The sequence below is a fragment of the Aptenodytes patagonicus genome, chromosome 5 (assembly GCF_965638725.1).
Source record: "Aptenodytes patagonicus chromosome 5, bAptPat1.pri.cur, whole genome shotgun sequence".
In the NCBI taxonomy this organism is placed as follows: domain Eukaryota; kingdom Metazoa; phylum Chordata; class Aves; order Sphenisciformes; family Spheniscidae; genus Aptenodytes; species Aptenodytes patagonicus.
Genome location: NC_134953.1, coordinates 62,740,098 through 62,756,922, shown reverse-complemented (window position 1 = coordinate 62,756,922; position 16,825 = coordinate 62,740,098). Strand labels below are relative to the sequence as shown.

The following is a 16,825-nucleotide window of genomic DNA, read 5'->3' as shown; positions in this document are numbered from 1 at the left end:
CTCCGTAAATATTTTCAGATGTTTCAGGGCTGGGACCTGTGTTTGGCCGGGAACGCCTGCCGGATTGGTTGCTTTTTCACATGGGTTTCCCTCACTGCAGAGGAAGCAGCAGATGATCCCAATGGATCACGGTGGTTAAGACAAGTGTTTTGCAGAGATGACATGTGGGCTCCAACCAACAGAACAACACTGTTTTCTTAAAAAATGTGTATTTAGCAGTTATTAACTAGTGCTGTTACAAGAGGAGGCTGAACGCACGCACAGTCCTGCTTCCTCTGCACCACCTCCCTCCAGATCCCAAATGCCCAAGCGCTCCATCCCCTCAGCAGAGCTCCATCCGACACGCTGTGCCGGGCGAGCAGGACCTGCTCTGCAGTTAATTCACTCTCATCTCAAGACCAGCACTCTCCCCAGCCAGAGAAATCCCATCATCTCTCAAGTTCTCATTTTTTCTTTTTTTTTTTTTTTCAAACTGGATGCCTTGCATGGGGGGTTACTCTTCACCTTCCTGTAGCTGCCTCAAAAAAACCCCCAACAAACCCCAAACAGCTAAAATGGCATTAGAGGAAACTGTTTCCGACAGCTCTTGTTGCCCCAACCTCCTCTCTGCTTCATTTTTCCCCCCCCTCTACACTACGGGGACTTTAAAAGCCCAACCTGGCCCATCATACGACTGAAGTGTGCTGCTGCCGCTGCTTTCTAAGGGGAGTTTCCAGGCGATCAGGTTATTTCCACTCCGTCTTTCACAAGCTCGACTCCTCAAACTTCTTGTAAAATATTAAAGATGGAAAATGGCATGAGCGATCATAGCTCTGCGTGTGTCAATTTATGTTTCCAGCATAATTCACCACAAATGGATCACGTTTTATGGGCTACATACTTTCAGCTAATGGGGGAGTTTTTCTATTTAAAAACATTTTCAAGCACCTCTGGGGGTGGCAGAACAATGCAGGATGGTACGAGAAGGCAAAGCATCGCTGCCACAAGATACCGACAATTTAGAGTTAGCAATAGGAAGGCATCTTGTGTTTTAAAATACCTGCCCCTGCCTACTGGTTTTGACATTAGAAAATACTAAAATAAATTAGATGGATATTAATTAAAGACCTGCCTGGGTTTATTGCATAGGAACTTTATTCCTACCAAAGGAGAGGGAAGTTTTGCAAGTTGTCAACAACAAAAAAAAGATATCCCTGAAGGAGCCTTTAGGAGAGATGCTCCAGGTGCCCTCGGAGAGGAGGACCACGGCCGCCTTCCAGCACGTGGTGCCAGGTGAGGACTCAACCGCACCTACCCGAGAGAGGGCAAGGCAAGGCAAGGTAAGGCAAGGCAGGGCAAGGCAGGGCAAGGCAAGGCAAGGCAAGGCAAGGCAAGGCAAGGCGAGGCAAGGCAAGGCGAGGCAAGGCGAGGCAGGGCAAGGCGGGCCAAGTTCCTCCGCAGACGGCGGAAGGCAGCCGTGGGCAGGAGCTCTGCCTCGCCTGCAGCTGGGGCTCCCAACTGTAGAAGCCTGGTTTTAAGGAATATGTTAAACACAAGCTCTTCAGGAAACAAACCCGTGTCAGCTGGAGCCAAGAACAGTCACCTCCATCTGGCTGGAGCACCCAAGAGAAAGTTGACTGCAAATCCCACCATATGCTCCAGACACTCAGTACAAAAGCCTCGGGCATCCTACTGAACTTCCAGAAAAAAAACTTTCTCCGATGCTTGCTTTTCCTTTCCTCCAGCTCATAAGCCACCTTCCTTCAAACCCTGCCTGGTGCAAGGCTGACACCGAGCTCTGCCCCAGGATTTCGGGAAGGGCAACCTGGTTTGCGGCTCTTGTGCCACCTTGCCGGAGCTGGTTGACCATAGCTGGTGGCACCCGCGGAGCGGTGCCAAATCCCACTGAGACGTCAGGACAGCTGAGCAAGGGGAAAATGGTGGTAACCAAGGAGGGAGCAGGACAACATGGACCCCTTCCTATTGCTCCTGACTTTACCATTCTCACCCCTGTGGGCGACCTTGCCCAAAGAGACGCACCCCAGGATGCAGGGAGGAGAGGCGGGGAGGGGAGGGGGTGTTGGGGGGAGCCCCCCGGGCTCTGGAGCCCCCTGTCCTCCCCGGCTCCTGAGGTCTCTCTGCATTAGGGGGCAGTGTGGGAACACCGAGCAGCCGGCGCTTTGTTTTGGTGCATCTCGGCACCGAGCCGCTGATGCATAGCTAACGCAGCCGCCGACATTGATTTATGGTCAACTTTCCATTTCATCAGCGTGCAGGGTACGGGGTGGTGCGGGGAGTTCGCACTGGGGAGAGGAGGCACGGCCGTGGCGGGGGGCTGCTGACTGGGTCCCCCCCTGTTTATTTAGTGGTAGGAAGGTGTGGTATTAATTGCTTTCAATTTTTAATTTTCCTTTCTACTTTTCCCTGGCACCCCCCTGTCCCTCCTTTGAGGGATATGCACCCCGGCATCAATCCAGCTTTCAAAACAAAAGCAGGAACGCCTCCGATGACCTTTGCGAGGATGAGCAGTGGGTTTGTTTGCTCATCTCAAAGGGACAAAGAGAGAGATTTAAATAAAAGCATCTACCCACACCAGCAGTCCACCCGGCCACCTTTTGTCTGGAGCGCAGCCCAATGCCATGCGCCGGCTGGCACCATGCAATGCCCTGGCAACCCAAGGGCGCCCAGGGCGTCTCTTTTCCCATCGTTTTGGGAAGGTTTTGGGAGACTCTGCAGGCTGCATTTCCCTTGGCCCCCAGCCCGAAGGTCACTGCTGGGCCCCAGTGTGGGGAAGAGACTCTCCCTGTCAGACGGCGGCTGTGGATGGGCACTGCAGCCTGGGCTCCTCCTCTCTTCTCCCCTTCCCAGCACATCACTTCTTTTCCAAGCTCGCTCCTGTGGGTTTTTGGGCCACTAGCTCCCAGGAATGGTCCATATCATTTTTTCCCTTTGCCAAACAGCAGCATACATCCGAATGCCCCAGGCTGGAGGGGTTCATGCACCCCCAGGGCAGCAGCATAGGGTTTGTGCAATCTGAGCTTTGCTGGTGACTCCCTTCTCAGCTCCTGGTGTGATGCCCCACCATGCCAGGACAGGATCAGGCCCTCTAAAACCTCTCAAAAAACCATGCCTGCTATCCTTAGGGATATCCCTGCAGCTCCCTGGTGCCTGCAGTATGGTGCAGAAGAGTGAGATACTGAAACCCCCGAGCCCTCTCCATCCTCCAGTCTCCTGGCACAGGGAAGGCACTGGCTGGGGTACCACAAGGAACCTCACCCACTCCCGTGGCTGGCACGCCAAGAGTCAGGGAGAAGTCCTTTGCATCTCCTGTGACCTTTTTGGTTTTGCCCTCTTAAGTTCAGCACTTTAATTTCCTACAGAGATAAGAAATTACCCCGAGCTGCGACCGGCTTGCTGCCAAGCCACGAGCCCACCTCTGCAAGAGCTGGTCTCCAGCACCTCCTGAAGCTGGAACAAGCACCAGCACCCGCAATAAATCAGACAGGCTTTCATGAGGGTGATGTTCAGACTGTGTTAAAAGGTGGGATTTTTCCTCTCCCCTCCTCCCCTCCATCCCCAGGGCTGGGAGGAGAAACCAGATGTTGGAGGGCTTTCAGGAAAGGCAGGCTCTTGAGATGTCACATGTGAGCCATATGCATCGGCACCCGTCCTCTCTTCCCTCCGGCAGCTCTGGGGACGGGCAGCATCCCCGCACACAATACCTGCACTGGTGCCATTACTTCTGCTGGGTTTTCAGGACCCCCTCACCAAAGGTCCTAAGAAAGCAGGGCTGCTCTTGAGCCCCCCTTCCCCAGCAGCTCCTGGTCCAGCCACTCAAGAGGTAGGGAGCTGGGATGGGTTGTTTGCTCCTGAATCGGAGAGCAAAAATGCTATGGGAAGGCAGAAAGGAAAGCAGGGGGGACAGCTTGGAGGCTGTCAATGGGAAGACTCAAGATGGGAGCATGCACAGCACGTCTGGGGAGATGCGACTCCTCTTCCCCACCTTCCCCTCTTGGGAAAAGCCAACCCATACTGTTGAAGTCTTGCCCTAACTTCATGCCAGTTTTGCAGCCCTCGCAGCTCTGCATGAAGCAGGAGCCCCAGAGGACAGTCAGCTTTGCTGCGGGGCGAGATCAGGACTTTTGGAGACACATTTGCTGGAAGCAGCAGCTTGGCACTTGAATTGCTGGCAGCAGCTATGACCTGCGAGATAGCATCTCTGCTGTTGGCTTCACCCCGTGCCACTGAGCGCTGCTACAAGATTTGCCTGTTTTAGGGTTCCTGATCAATATCGGATATTCTTACTTTGTCAGAAGCATGTTCAGGAAATGGGATCTCTCTAAAAAAAAAAGACAGGACCCTCCTTCCCCCTTCCCATACACATGCAAACGGCAATATCGGGCTCAGATATCGCCACAATAAATCACAAGCGCCTTATCGAGTCCGCCTGTCTACTGCCCGAGAAGTTCTCCCATACACAAATCACAAGCCCAGATTACAAAAAAGCAGCTTGCCAAAACAAATATTCCTTTCAACTCTTATCCCATTTGTTACACGAACAAGTGTTTCTTCCTCAAGAAGGAAGATTTTAATGCACTGAGAGCTTATGCTGCTGCAAACTAGTACGGCTCATGCCATGCAAAGAGATTCCAGAGAAACCCAAAAAACCCCCCACGGTTCAAGTTTTGAAAACTCCTTTTCTGTGTGCTTGTCAAGATCCTTTCCATCAACGTCACTCCAAACATACATTACCCCCTCCTCGGTCAGAGCTAGGCATGGGAGAAGGAAGGAGCGAGGGGACTCTGGGGACTTTGCTAGGTATTTGCTTACAAGGTGCCTCCACGGCATTTGGGGACTTGGCTGGAGCCGGCTCCTGCCTGCAGCTTCAGCCAGCATTTGTTAATGCTTTCAGTGATTGCATTTGGAAAAAATCAAGCGGTTAACCAGAGTGTGTGGGGGAAAAGTTTCAGGAATCAAAATCCAGAATGTTTTCAATTATGCACGTCTGTTAGGACCAGAGAACAAATACAATCCCAACCCAAACACAAACCAAGCAGCTTTGGAAAAAAACATTGGTTGTAAATACACAGTAACCTCTTCGAGCAAGAAAAGACATTTGCTTTAAGGCCACAAAAAATAGAAAGCGAACGTGGAAGGACAGCAGAACACGAGTTATTCCTAGACAGGTCAGCTACGTGGGCATGCTGCTTTCCTAGCATCCCTTTGGAAAAAAACACAGGCACGACAGCACTGACACCCAGAGCGTAAGCAAACACGTGCACAGTGTGGAGGTGAGCATCAGGAGGAGTGGCAGCCTACCTGGAAGAAACCGGGCGGGATGGGGCCCCCGGGCATCCCGTCGTTTGGGGGAATGTTTCCAAGCACGGGACTCGGGGCGGCAGCTGCGCTCTGCGGGGAACAAAACCAGGACAAACACATTGGGTTTGAGTTGGAGTTAAGAAAAAAACACATTAAAAAAGCCGTCTCCCCTGCCAAACCACATTGAGCCAATTAGTGTGTTACCTCCAGAGCCCTGAGCATCGCTTCCCATGCTCCGAGCATCTTCCCCCTATGGGGGAACAAGCAGAGGATGCTTGGAGCTGGAGGGGCACCGGCCTCTGCAATTCACCCATGGAGAAGATGGCCACACAAAAACCGGGGATCATTCTGGGGCTTATTTATTCATTTACCCAGGCATTTAGTCTCGTTAATCCACTGAGGAGACTCATCCAACGCATCACTTCAGGCAGAAGCTGTTTTGGGGCTTTTTAAATGCTTTTCTTACCCCACCTCCCCCTGTGCACTTGCCGGTTCGGTTCTGTCCTTCAAAAAGAATGCTTCCCTGACCTCACCAGTACGCCAAGGTTTTATTATGAATTTCCAAATTCATTGCACCCGATCTGTGGGTCATGCTCCCTGCTCACACCTCCCCAGAATGAGCCACCTGAGCAGCTCCAGCCCCAAAAAGGAGGGACGGGGGTGGACACAGGGTACCCGGACACCCCGCTCGCTCCTGCTCAGCATCTCTATTCGTATTTACTTTCTCACTGCGCTGCGGAGCTGGCAGCGCTGGGAAAGCACCAGTGTGATGGGAGGCTCCTACCCAGCAGGAAAATGGTAAGAAAAAGATCTTTCCCTAAAGACCACTGCTGGCAACGCATCCTTGCTGGGTTAGGAGCGGCACCTGTGTCATTGAAGTGCACTCTCCTTTACCCATCACCAAATGAACCCCCATTCCCAGGGCAGTTACAAGGGAGCCTCAGTGATATTAATTGGGTTTGGATCACTGAACTCCCTCCACAAATTTTTACGATGGACTTACCCACCTAAAACCACATACCAGGGCCAAGGAAAATCGTCCACCATGAAAAAATTGGTAGAAGAATTTTCCACCAAGAAAACCCCACAGGCAGATGGGGTACATGTGAGCCTGCTCAGGCTTGGTTTTACCCCAAAGCTTGGGGCACCCCAACCCCACCAAACCCCGCATCCCGACAGCAGCCGAGCCAGCCCTGGCCCCCGACTGCATCTGATGCAGCGACAACTGCAAGATATGAGCAGAGGGGGGAAGCCGGCGTGTCAGGACTTGGGTAGCCCGGAAAATTAAGGATTATTATTAAGGACTAAGGCTTGCCAAGGTGGGATCCCAATGTCTGGTTGGGAATCTCACTATTCTGGACCAGAAAGCCTTGCAGAGGCAGGACAGCATCAGGCTAACTGCTGCCTTGTGCCTTCCCAGGGGCCATCCCTTGTGCCCCCTCCATCACGCTCTCCGGCAGGAGCTGGCGTGCAGGATGCGGGATGAAGGCCAGGACCACACCAGTCCAGTGGTTGCTCTTCCCACCCCAGCATCTCAGAGCTGCAAGCGCCAGAGACGACAGCGCAGGCTGATTCCCCAAAAAGAGACCCCCTTCGTGAAATAACCGGTGTACCCCTGAGGCTATGGGGTTCTGCGCCCCCAGGCACAGTCCATGCCATGCTCCCGCCGTTCCCCTGAACAAGGCATGTCGAGCAGCTTTCCTCACATCAACAGCAAAGGCCAGATCTGAGTGTTTTTACAGTTAATAAAAAAAAGTCCTGGCAGGAAAAATAAGCCTGCCCATTCCAGGCTCTTTTTATACATCAGACGGCAGCAAAAATAGACGGGAGAGGGAGTGAACCCAGTTCTTCCCCTCCCTCCATCCCCCCAAGTGGGTCAGCTATAAAAGTAAAACCAAATCTTAATCCAAGGCCATGAACATATTGCAGTTTCTCTGCAAAGCAGATGACGGTTCTTAATGCAAAAATATATAAGACCAAGCCCCAAACTGCAGCGAGCCCATTTGGAATTTCCTTTATTAAACCCTCTATCACGCAAAATGCTTCTCTCCCAAGGCGGCGAGCGCTGCAATAAAGCTGCCAAGGTGGTATTTTATGGTTTCAAGAGATTTCCAGCACACCATAATCCTTTGCTGGGGGAATCTCCCAAAGCAAAACAGATCCCAAAGTGGTGGGGAGTGAGGATGGGATCCAGGGGGAAAGTACGCTGCCCTCCTCCTTCCCTCTGCAACAGGGAGTGAAGGGAGGAGGGCAAGGCAGCCAAAGAAAATCTTGAAGCCAAATGCCCGTTTTTCCACAAAACCACAGAGTATTTTTCTGCGCTAAACACCCCGAAACCTCACCTATGCCTTCGCAGCTTAAATGGGGATTTAAAGTTCCTCGCACATGTGGCGCTTGGCAGAACTCGGTAATTAAAAACCCACAAGTGCCCTGAGCATATTGCAGGATGGGAGCCAAATTGGTCAGCCCTTGATGAATGATTTACAAGGCTGCGAAGTGACATTTTATTTCTTTTTTATTCCCCTCCCCATCACTGCTGCTAAGGTAAACACTGAGGCACCTTTAGCCCTGCCGAAGCGATGGGAACACAGCCGCGGCTGGAGCACCTCTGCAAAACCCTGGGGATGTGCCAGAAAAGGAAGAAAAAGGGGAAAAAAAGACAGCAGGAACACATTTCCCAAACACTAAAGGTGAGCACCCAAACCCTGAGGGTGAGCACCCAAACCCCAAGAGTGAGCACCCAAACCCCAAGGGCTTTGCAGCACCAATTTCCAGAAAACCAGGAATTTTTGTCCTCCCAGCTCCCCCCACCCAGCTTAATTTCACCATTTTGGTTAAGAAACTCTTTTTAGGGACTTCAGAGATTTTGGCTGGAGTTTGCCTGCCAAGCCTGTTTCACCAGGTGAATATCTAAGTGCCCCCAAGCCCCCCCGGTGCACATACGGGCAAGGAAGAGATGCCGAAGCGGCACGCAGGAGACGGGCAGTGCCAGCGTGGTGCAGGAGCACGACGCCCGCTGTACCACCGCATCCAAGCTGGTGCTAAACCGAAAGCCTGTCCAGCCACACGAAGGTCCCTGTCGGCATGCGACGCCCTAAATCTCCTTCCACCAAAGCACGCTGGGGACCGCTGCTGGGGATGAGCAAGGACAGCTCTGGCACAGGCAGCATGCTGGCTCGTTTGCCTTTTTTTAGATGGTAAATTTGCTCCATGCTGGAAACAAAATGCAGTTCCTGGGGCACGCATATACACACACACACACACACACACACACACATATATATACATATGTAATTTTTTTTTCCCCGCGTTGGATTTTTCCCCTTTTTTGGTGGAAACAAGCGGAGCGATGACAATCTGGATCACTGTGTTTCACTTCCAAACCAAAGCTCTCAGTTAACACACCGGCTTGGTACTCCAGCAGATGCCGTCTAAGCCTTTAAATCGCACACTAATTGCACTAATTGAGCTAACAGTCTCTGTTTCGTCTCCCTACCCTGAGTCAACCAGCATCTTCTGGTACTGCTGTAGAGATCCAAGCTGTTGACTGTAGTGTTATTTTGTCAGCCATTAAACGATTCATCAGAGTCATTAATTGATTTATTACCGCTGCCTGCAAGTATAGCTTTGCAAATAAAGAAGGATGGAGGTCAGGAGGCAATGAAAATCGGACAAAACAGCACAGCCAGGAGCTGGGCACTTGAATTATCGGTAGGAGCCCACTCGCACAGGATCGCTGGCATCAGGTTATAGGGGAAAAAACGGGGAAAAAAAGAAAAAGAAAAGATGTGCCATTTGGCTGCGCTGCCAAACCAGTTAGGTTTTTCAGCTAAAATCTATGTAGGATGTAGAAGGGCTATTAAAACCATCTTGTTTTCTTAGCCTAATCCTTAGGAAGAAACCAGGTTATTCCGCTGTATTAATTGCGTTTAAGAGCGGCAGGAAAGAGGCACCGGTGCAGCTGCACTGAGCAGCTCCCCGGCCCCCGGAGCAGCCTGAGCTGCCCTGCGAGCGTTTCGGTGTCACCCGAGTTTGCTTTCCCAGGCCGGCTGAGCCAGGAACACAACTCACCTCTGCTTGTCCCACAGCCCTGGGGGGAGCTGTGGACTGGTGCTTTTATTTATTTACTTTCTTTAATGCAGAGTTTAAGTCTTTGCTCGGCGTGAAGGTTTGGTGAGGGCAGGGTGTGGTGAGCGGTTTCCTGTCCCCCGCCCTGTGGCAGACTTGACCCGAGAGGAGCTTTGAGGCACCACCGAGGCCGCGAGGGTTTTGGGGGCTGAATTTAGAAATCAGAGCAGCCAGCGCAGAGCTGGTGGGCTGAAATCGCCACCAGTGACAGCATGCCACTGCCCCCAGACCCCAGCCCTAGTGTACCCCCAGTAATCATAGAATCATAGAATCATTAAGGTTGGAAAAGACCTCTAAGATCATCGAGTCCAACCGTCAACCCAACACCACCATGCCCACTAAACCATGTCCCTAAGTGCCTCATCTACTTGTCTTTTAAATACCTCCAGGGATGGGGACTCAACCACTTCCCTGGGCAGCCTGTTCCAATGTTTCACCACTCTTTCAGTAAAGACATTTTTCCTCACGTCCAATCTAAACCTCCCCTGGCGCAACTTGAGGCCATTTCCTCTCGTCCTATCACTTGTTACTTGGGAGAAGAGACCGACACCCACCTCGCTACAACCTCCTGTCAGGTAGTTGTAGAGAGCGATGAGGTCTCCCCTCAGCCTCCTTTTCTGCAGGCTAAACAACCCCAGTTCCCTCAGCCGCTCCTCATAAGACTTGTTCTCCAGACCCCTCACCAGCCTCGTTGCCCTGCTCTGGACACGCTCCAGCACCTCGACGTCCTTCTTGTAGTGAGGGGCCCAAAACTGAACACAGTATTCGAGGTGCGGCCTCACCAGTGCCGAGTACAGGGGCATGATCACTTCCCTACTCCTGCTGGCCACACTATTTCTGATACAGGCCAGGATGCCATTGGCCTTCTTGGCCGCCTGGGCACACTGCCGGCTCATGTTCAGCCGGCTGTTGACCAGCACCCCCAGGTCCTTTTCCGACAGGCAAGGCAGCATAATAAAAAGCAGCACCCAACAAGGGAAGGTTTGGGAAGCCGGGGAGTTTTCTGGATGTGCTGTCTGCACGGCAGCCCTTGGGATGCTGCAGTGGGATTCTTTCCCCTCATCCCCATCACTGGACAAGCCTGAGCTGCCTCCAAGAGCATCTCGAAGGTGGGCTAAGGTGCTGCACCCTGATGCATCCCATCCTGCAAGGCTCCCAGCGTCACGGTGAGACGATACCCTGTGGGGTGGCAGGGCATCAGCCAAGCCCCAGCTTGCCACCCGCCCAAACCTGCCACGCTTTGTCAACACAAGTGATGGTTTCTATTAACTGTGAAAAACAGGTTCCCATCGATGGTATTTACTCTGCCGTTAAAAGCAAGCCGGTGTCCCCACTGCATGCTCAGGGCAAGCAGCTTCAGGTTGCACAGGCAGCTGCACAGCTCACCCCAGCATCCTGCAGCTGGCTTTCACCAAACACTTTTTTTTAATAAAAATAACCTCCAAACAGTGGTGCAAGGCACTGGCAGGCAGCAGAGAGGATGCTCCCTTCGTGGGAAGCACCACCAGCACCGGCTGGTCTGCCAGCCTCAGCCTCCATCAATCCGGCAGCAAGATGGGGAGAGCAAAAATATCTTCATGGCACAGACCTAAAACCAAACTAAGGATGGCCAGACATCTGCTTTTTTGGCTCAAGATGGTTTTGCCCTCGCTCTCCTCTCCAGAAGAGCGGACTGGAGGATTTTGGCTGCATCTCGTACCTCGCAGCCACAGCGGGAGCAGCACAAGGCACTCGAGGGCAGCTGCCTCCGGTACGAGCGTGCAGGGATGCTCGGGACATGTTGGTGATCTGGTATCTATCTGCCTCCTTTGTTTTTATTTTTTTGCCTAGAGCACAGGCTTTGGAGCCTAAGGAAGAAATCAGCGTGCAGGTCAGGACTTAAGCAGGCTGCGTAAAAAGGTAATATGGAATTTAATTGGACTCCAGTTAAGCCTTTTCATCTCGTTAAAGCTGCCTTCATCTTATATAGCCAGGTTTTAAATTTAATAATAGAACCCTCCCACACCTCGCAGTAACCCAATTAACACCAGGGAGGACAGCACGCCGACTGCTTCCTCCGGACCGAGCCCTCAGATGCTCTCCTGCATCAGTCCCCTCCGTGGGTCGGTGCCAGCCATCTGTATTGCATCAATGTGCATGAAAATAAATAAAACACCAGCCCACTGCAGCTGATGAGAGTGTGATCACCAGCCCACGTGCCGGTGGCGGGCACCCACTGTGGCACCCACTTCAAAAACATGGTGCTTGCAGAGCCTCTCAAGTGGGCTCAGGGTGTTTTTGGGGCATGCTGTGCTCCCCAGCCGGGGTATGCCAGAGACCGTCCTGCTTCCTCCGGTGCAAGCCACTTGGCTGGGTGCTCCAGGAGACAAAACAAACCAGTTTTGGTTTATTTTAAGGTAAGAGAAGGCAAAAGGAGGCTGGGATGAAGCTTTGCATATTGGCAAGAGGAAGATATGAAAAAAAACAGATTAAATGGGCTTGTAGCAGTATTACCATGCATACCACCCAAACGCCATCACCGCGCTCCTGTGGGACACCAAGCTGTGCATACAAGTTCAGCTTAATTATACTTCTATGATAGCACAAGCTTTTTGTGTTTATTTTAAATACATCACCTGTGAGCCGCCTGGCACGGGAAGCCCTGGCACACAAAGTGCCAGCGTACACCCTGGCCGGGAACAGCCATGTTCGGCCACTTTTTTCCCCTCCTTTAAAAAGAAAGAAACAACCCCTAGCCCTGTATTTTCCCTGAACTTAAAAAAAAAGAAAAAAAAAAAGCACAACAGTTGAATGGTGTTTCAAGTTAATACGGGGCTTCCCCCCCCACCCTGTAAAGGATAATCTGAGACAGCAGCTCCAGCCATGAAACAATAGGATTTTAATCTCTTAAGTCGGTGTCCCCCTTATCCCCGGGAAGGAAACCCCTCCAGTCATTTACAAGTTTGTAAATAAGGCTCTTGGTAGCATCTCGTGGACATCTGCTCCGCCAGCCCGACAGCGTTCCTGCTAACATTTACAAACATCCTTACGCAAACACCCAGTGCTCTCTGCTGAGCTGGCTTTCTCTAAATATATCCCAAGGAAATAACTTGGCAGGGCTGCAAAAATTTCACAGCAACCGAATTAAAGGGAGGGGGGGAAAAAGGGAAGGGATAAGCATGGGAGGTGTAAAACAGACTAAATGCAATTAGGCTCGGTTTTGCATGCGCGTGTGTACAGAAAGGTTTACAAAGGGAAACTTCTGGGACGTTAAGCCAGGCTTGCTGGTAGTGCTTCCCCTGACTTAGGAAGGGCTTTGCAGGAGAGTGCTCTAGTGCTTCACGCCGCACGGTTGGGTGCACGGATGCACCCCATCCCTGGTATTTAGGGATGCTTTGCCATGGGCATCCCTGAGTCCCCCCAGTCCCCAGCTTGGAGCGAAGGTGAAGCCGGGGTCCCAGCTCTGCGCCAGCAGTGGGAGAGCTGCTGGCATCTTCCCCAGCACAAGACCCATGTCCAGCCCACACTTTAAAACCAGTGTACGAACCCTCCCCACTGCCAAACAGCTCAAATGGATCTCATGCAATTAGCAGCCTGGAAAATGCTGTAAATACACAGGTATTAATTACTATCAATTCTCCTCTAATAATTCTAGCAACAGACAGGCCAGGCTCTTTTCCAGCAATCAATACCATCCATTTCAGGGTCCACCTGCCAAAAAAGTTATATAAAATAATTATATAAAATTTTCATTAGATAATGCAATTGCTTAGGACTATTAATCTACTGCTCATCTATCAGCATCGGTGCTCGGCTCTACTGAGGTCCGCCCGGCCACTGCTGCCGTGCAGCTCCTCGCACCAACGACCTGTATTTTCTCCTGCACTGGACACTTCGCGGTTCCATCTGGATTTGCTCCTGATGTACCTACACAAGCTTTATGCAAAGCTTACAGATTAATTTCAGATTTTTAAAAATTATTATTATTTTTAAAACCAAAAGGGAAATAGCCTCAGCAAGCAAAGCTGCTGGGAGAGGTAATTTGATGGAGTTTTCTGCAAAGTTGTGATGGTTAAAGCAGATGGGTGTTTACTCCCCATGATGCCCCTCACTTCGCACCGCTGCCGTCGGGGTGTAATTACGTTAGGTTGCGTGGCTGAATGCTTGTCAGTACCTGCACCGGCTCGCCTTCCATCCCTGCCTTGAGCACCGCAGGCGAAATCAAGTCTCTTCCTTTACCAGTCTTTGAAAAGCCCAGATTAAAGAAAAATACTGCCTCCCCCTCAAAAAAATAGTAATAATTTGGCGATGAGGTGCAAAGGAGGCTGTTGGCGTTGGCAGCCCGACTTCTGCTTCCCAGCGCCTGTACAAATCACCACTCCTCTGCCTTCTGCCTTCTTCCAGACTGAAATTGCCAAGAGAATTTTGGAAGGGGTTATAAGAAAAGCTAGATTTAAATTGGTAATCTAATTTAAAAGAGAAAAAAAATATAATCTGCAGCTTTAGAAAAACGCTGTGCCATTGCACCACGTGCATTTGAAAAAACATAGTTTTAACTTGTCCAAAGGATCTACTTAACAACTAACGAGGATATTGACGACCTTGTTGGCTAGCCGGCACACTGCAAAATGCCCTGAAGGCATCCAGCGCCCAACAGCGATTTCCCCATTAAAGATGGGCGCAGATTAGATTTTTTTTTTTTTTTTTGCCACCTTGTGTTTCAGCTAGCCGATCTCATCGGTTGCTGTTTGCAATCAAAAAGAATACAAAAAAAGCTGCGAGTTTGGATGGGGAGAGAGCGATGCCCGGTACCTAACCTTCATCTGGATCCAGGGAAGGGAGTGAGACGCACCCCCCCCCCCGGGCCTGCCTTTGCAGTGCAGCGGGAAACACCATGACCTCCCCTGAAAAATATCCATTTCCATTGTTCGGGCAGTGGGATGCTGCGGGATGCTGCAGGATGGAGCACTGACACCCCAGCACAGCATCCAGCGCTTCCCCCCTCCCGGTCCAGCCAGAGAAGACCGGGACCCAGCTATGCCCCGCAGGAAAACATCCCCGTTTTCTCCATCATCTCCTGCCGCAGGGAAAGAGAGGAGGGAATTAATGCAAATACTCCCATTCTTGTCATGCACTTGAATGCCAAAATATCCCATTTGCTTAAGCCTATTTTACTGCTAGCAGCTGCCCCGGTATTATTCCCCGACACCAAAGGCAAAGGGTGAAAGAAGTTGGTCCGGAGCAGGTGAACGCCATCTGCCCGTCCCCAACAAGATGCTGATGGCCACCATCTTTGTGTAATAACACAAAGCCCGTTTGAACGCCTGCGAAAGGTTACGGCGGCGCTTTTCAAGCGCCGCCGTAACCTTTCGCAGGCGTTCAAACGGGTTTTGTGTACCTATGGAGGCAGCCGAGCATCCGTCCCTGCTCACAGCGGCCCCTGATGGATGTGCCTGCTGATCTGTGAAGAGTAAAGTTTTTTCACAATGAGCCTTTAAAAAAAAAAAAAAAAAAAAAAAAAAGAATCAAATCCCCTCCTCTAACAAAGCGGCAGGTTAACCAAAAAAAAACCTCATAATTTTTAACAAAAGTGGCTTTGTTGATGCTTCATAGCATCTTCTCTGCATAGCATCTTCTATTAAATATGCTGGTGGAGGGAAGGAAATGCCTTAAATTGAGGCAGAGGTGGCAGCTGACTTAAAAAAGGGCTGTGACTCGCTGCGTGAGTACAAAGTCCGGCACCCGGTATAAACCCTGGCGAGGTGGATGGGGAGGAAGGTGGTGGGGTGGACTTTGCACAGGAGCAGCCGGCACCGCTGTGGCCAGACCCAGGGCGGCCCATCAGAGCCCTAAATTAACCGTGATGGATGGACTTATTGCCAATTTTGAGGACTACTGTATTCGGTAACAATGATGGCTATGGGCTTTTGTCCTCCCCATCACCCAAATAGCACCCATCCTATAGGACCCATCCTATAGCACCCACCCTCCTGGGAGCATTGCCATGACAAGCCCACCAGGTTTCTGCACCCTTGATGCATCCCAAGAAGCAAGTATGGGCTTGGAAGTTCTTCGTGAGGCTGCGGTCATGCTCCGAGAGCCAACCCAGCCCTCGATAAGCCTTTGCTTGGGACGGCAACACCAGGGTGTCACGAGGAAAGCCGTAAGTAAACCCCAACCCTGAGCAAGATGGGTTTTGCGACGGAGTGATGTCCTCGCCGGCGTGCATGGAGAAAAGCCATCGCACCTCAGCACGATTCCTACCATTTCCAGGGTGATGTTTTAAAAATGGTAAAAATACTCTGCCCTCCACGCAGCGCTTTACACCTAAGTGTACGGAGCTGCAGAGCATCCTGCACCCTGGCATCCATGCAACGTTTTTCTGTGGAGCTATGGAACTGCAGAGCATCCTGCACCCCTGCATCCGTGCAGCGTTTTACTGCCTGGGTATGGAGCTGCAGAGCATCCTGCACCCCTGCATTCCACAGCAGCAGTGCCGATCCTCCCCGAGCCCCAGATGGCTGCCGATTAGGTCACACCACGTGTGACCTCCCGAGTGCCGTATCCCAGGCTCACCCGTCCCTGGTCCCTGGGGAGCGGGTTTGTCCAAGCAGCGTGGCACAGCACCAAGCACCACCGATGCTCTCTCTGGGCAGGCTTAAAGCTTGAGCAAACAGCTCAGGTTTGAAATGCGTCGAGCTCAAGGGAAGATGCAACACATGGGTGAGAGGCGGTGGCAGGAGGAAAATCCCAGCTTTCCTCATCACACGCCAGTGCAGGATCCCACCCCGGGCCATGGCCATCGCTCTCCCCCGGCAGCACGGAGACCAGGTCGTGGCTCCAGGGGCACAGCCAAAACCAAAGCGGTGCTAAATGTCCCCAGAATTCATCCCTGCACATCTGCCGGGAGTCAGAGATGATGGGTTTTGGGGAGGGGGGGCATTGCAGCAACTTTCCCCTCCTCTCCGCTCATCTAATCCTCCAGGCTAATCCCTTCCAGCCATATGGAGCCCTGGCATCCCAAACGTGCCCCCAGGAAGCACCCGCTGCTGCCCCTCTGCATCCTGTAACCCCCCGGGAGCAGCGCTTTGGACCTCAAAAGCAGTGTATGGGTGGGGAAAGGGTGTGAGCCCCCCCACAGCCCCCTGGGAGATGGTCCCTCGCAGCAGCCCCCCAACAGATTGTGCATGCACGGTTTCTGATGAAATTTCGCACTAAAAATACTCTTTAAACCCAGGTGAGTGCAGCCCCCGTGCCCATTTCCCCCCCTTTTTTAACAGCAGGGTTTATTTATTGCAGTTATTGTGGGTGCTGCCCCCAAAAATACTGTTTCCCAGGTCTGGTAATTGCTCGAGGCATTTGAAAATTAATAGAGCAGCTAGAGCAAAGGACAGGAGGAGTAAATCTGACGTAAGCCAGC

General features: G+C 51.7%; 1 protein-coding gene across 4 annotated transcripts in view; it reads right to left on the bottom strand.

Annotated features, from left to right (window-relative positions):
* The window catches only part of SSBP3 (single stranded DNA binding protein 3), a 54,635-nt gene that overhangs the window by 12,313 nt on the left and 25,497 nt on the right, over nt 1-16,825 (bottom strand). For all 4 annotated transcript variants that reach the window (XM_076340153.1, XM_076340154.1, XM_076340155.1 and 1 more), the window contains exon 5: nt 5,299-5,388. In XM_076340153.1, coding sequence (XP_076196268.1) covers nt 5,299-5,388 — 90 coding nt within the window. The remainder of the gene's footprint in view (nt 1-5,298; nt 5,389-16,825) is intronic.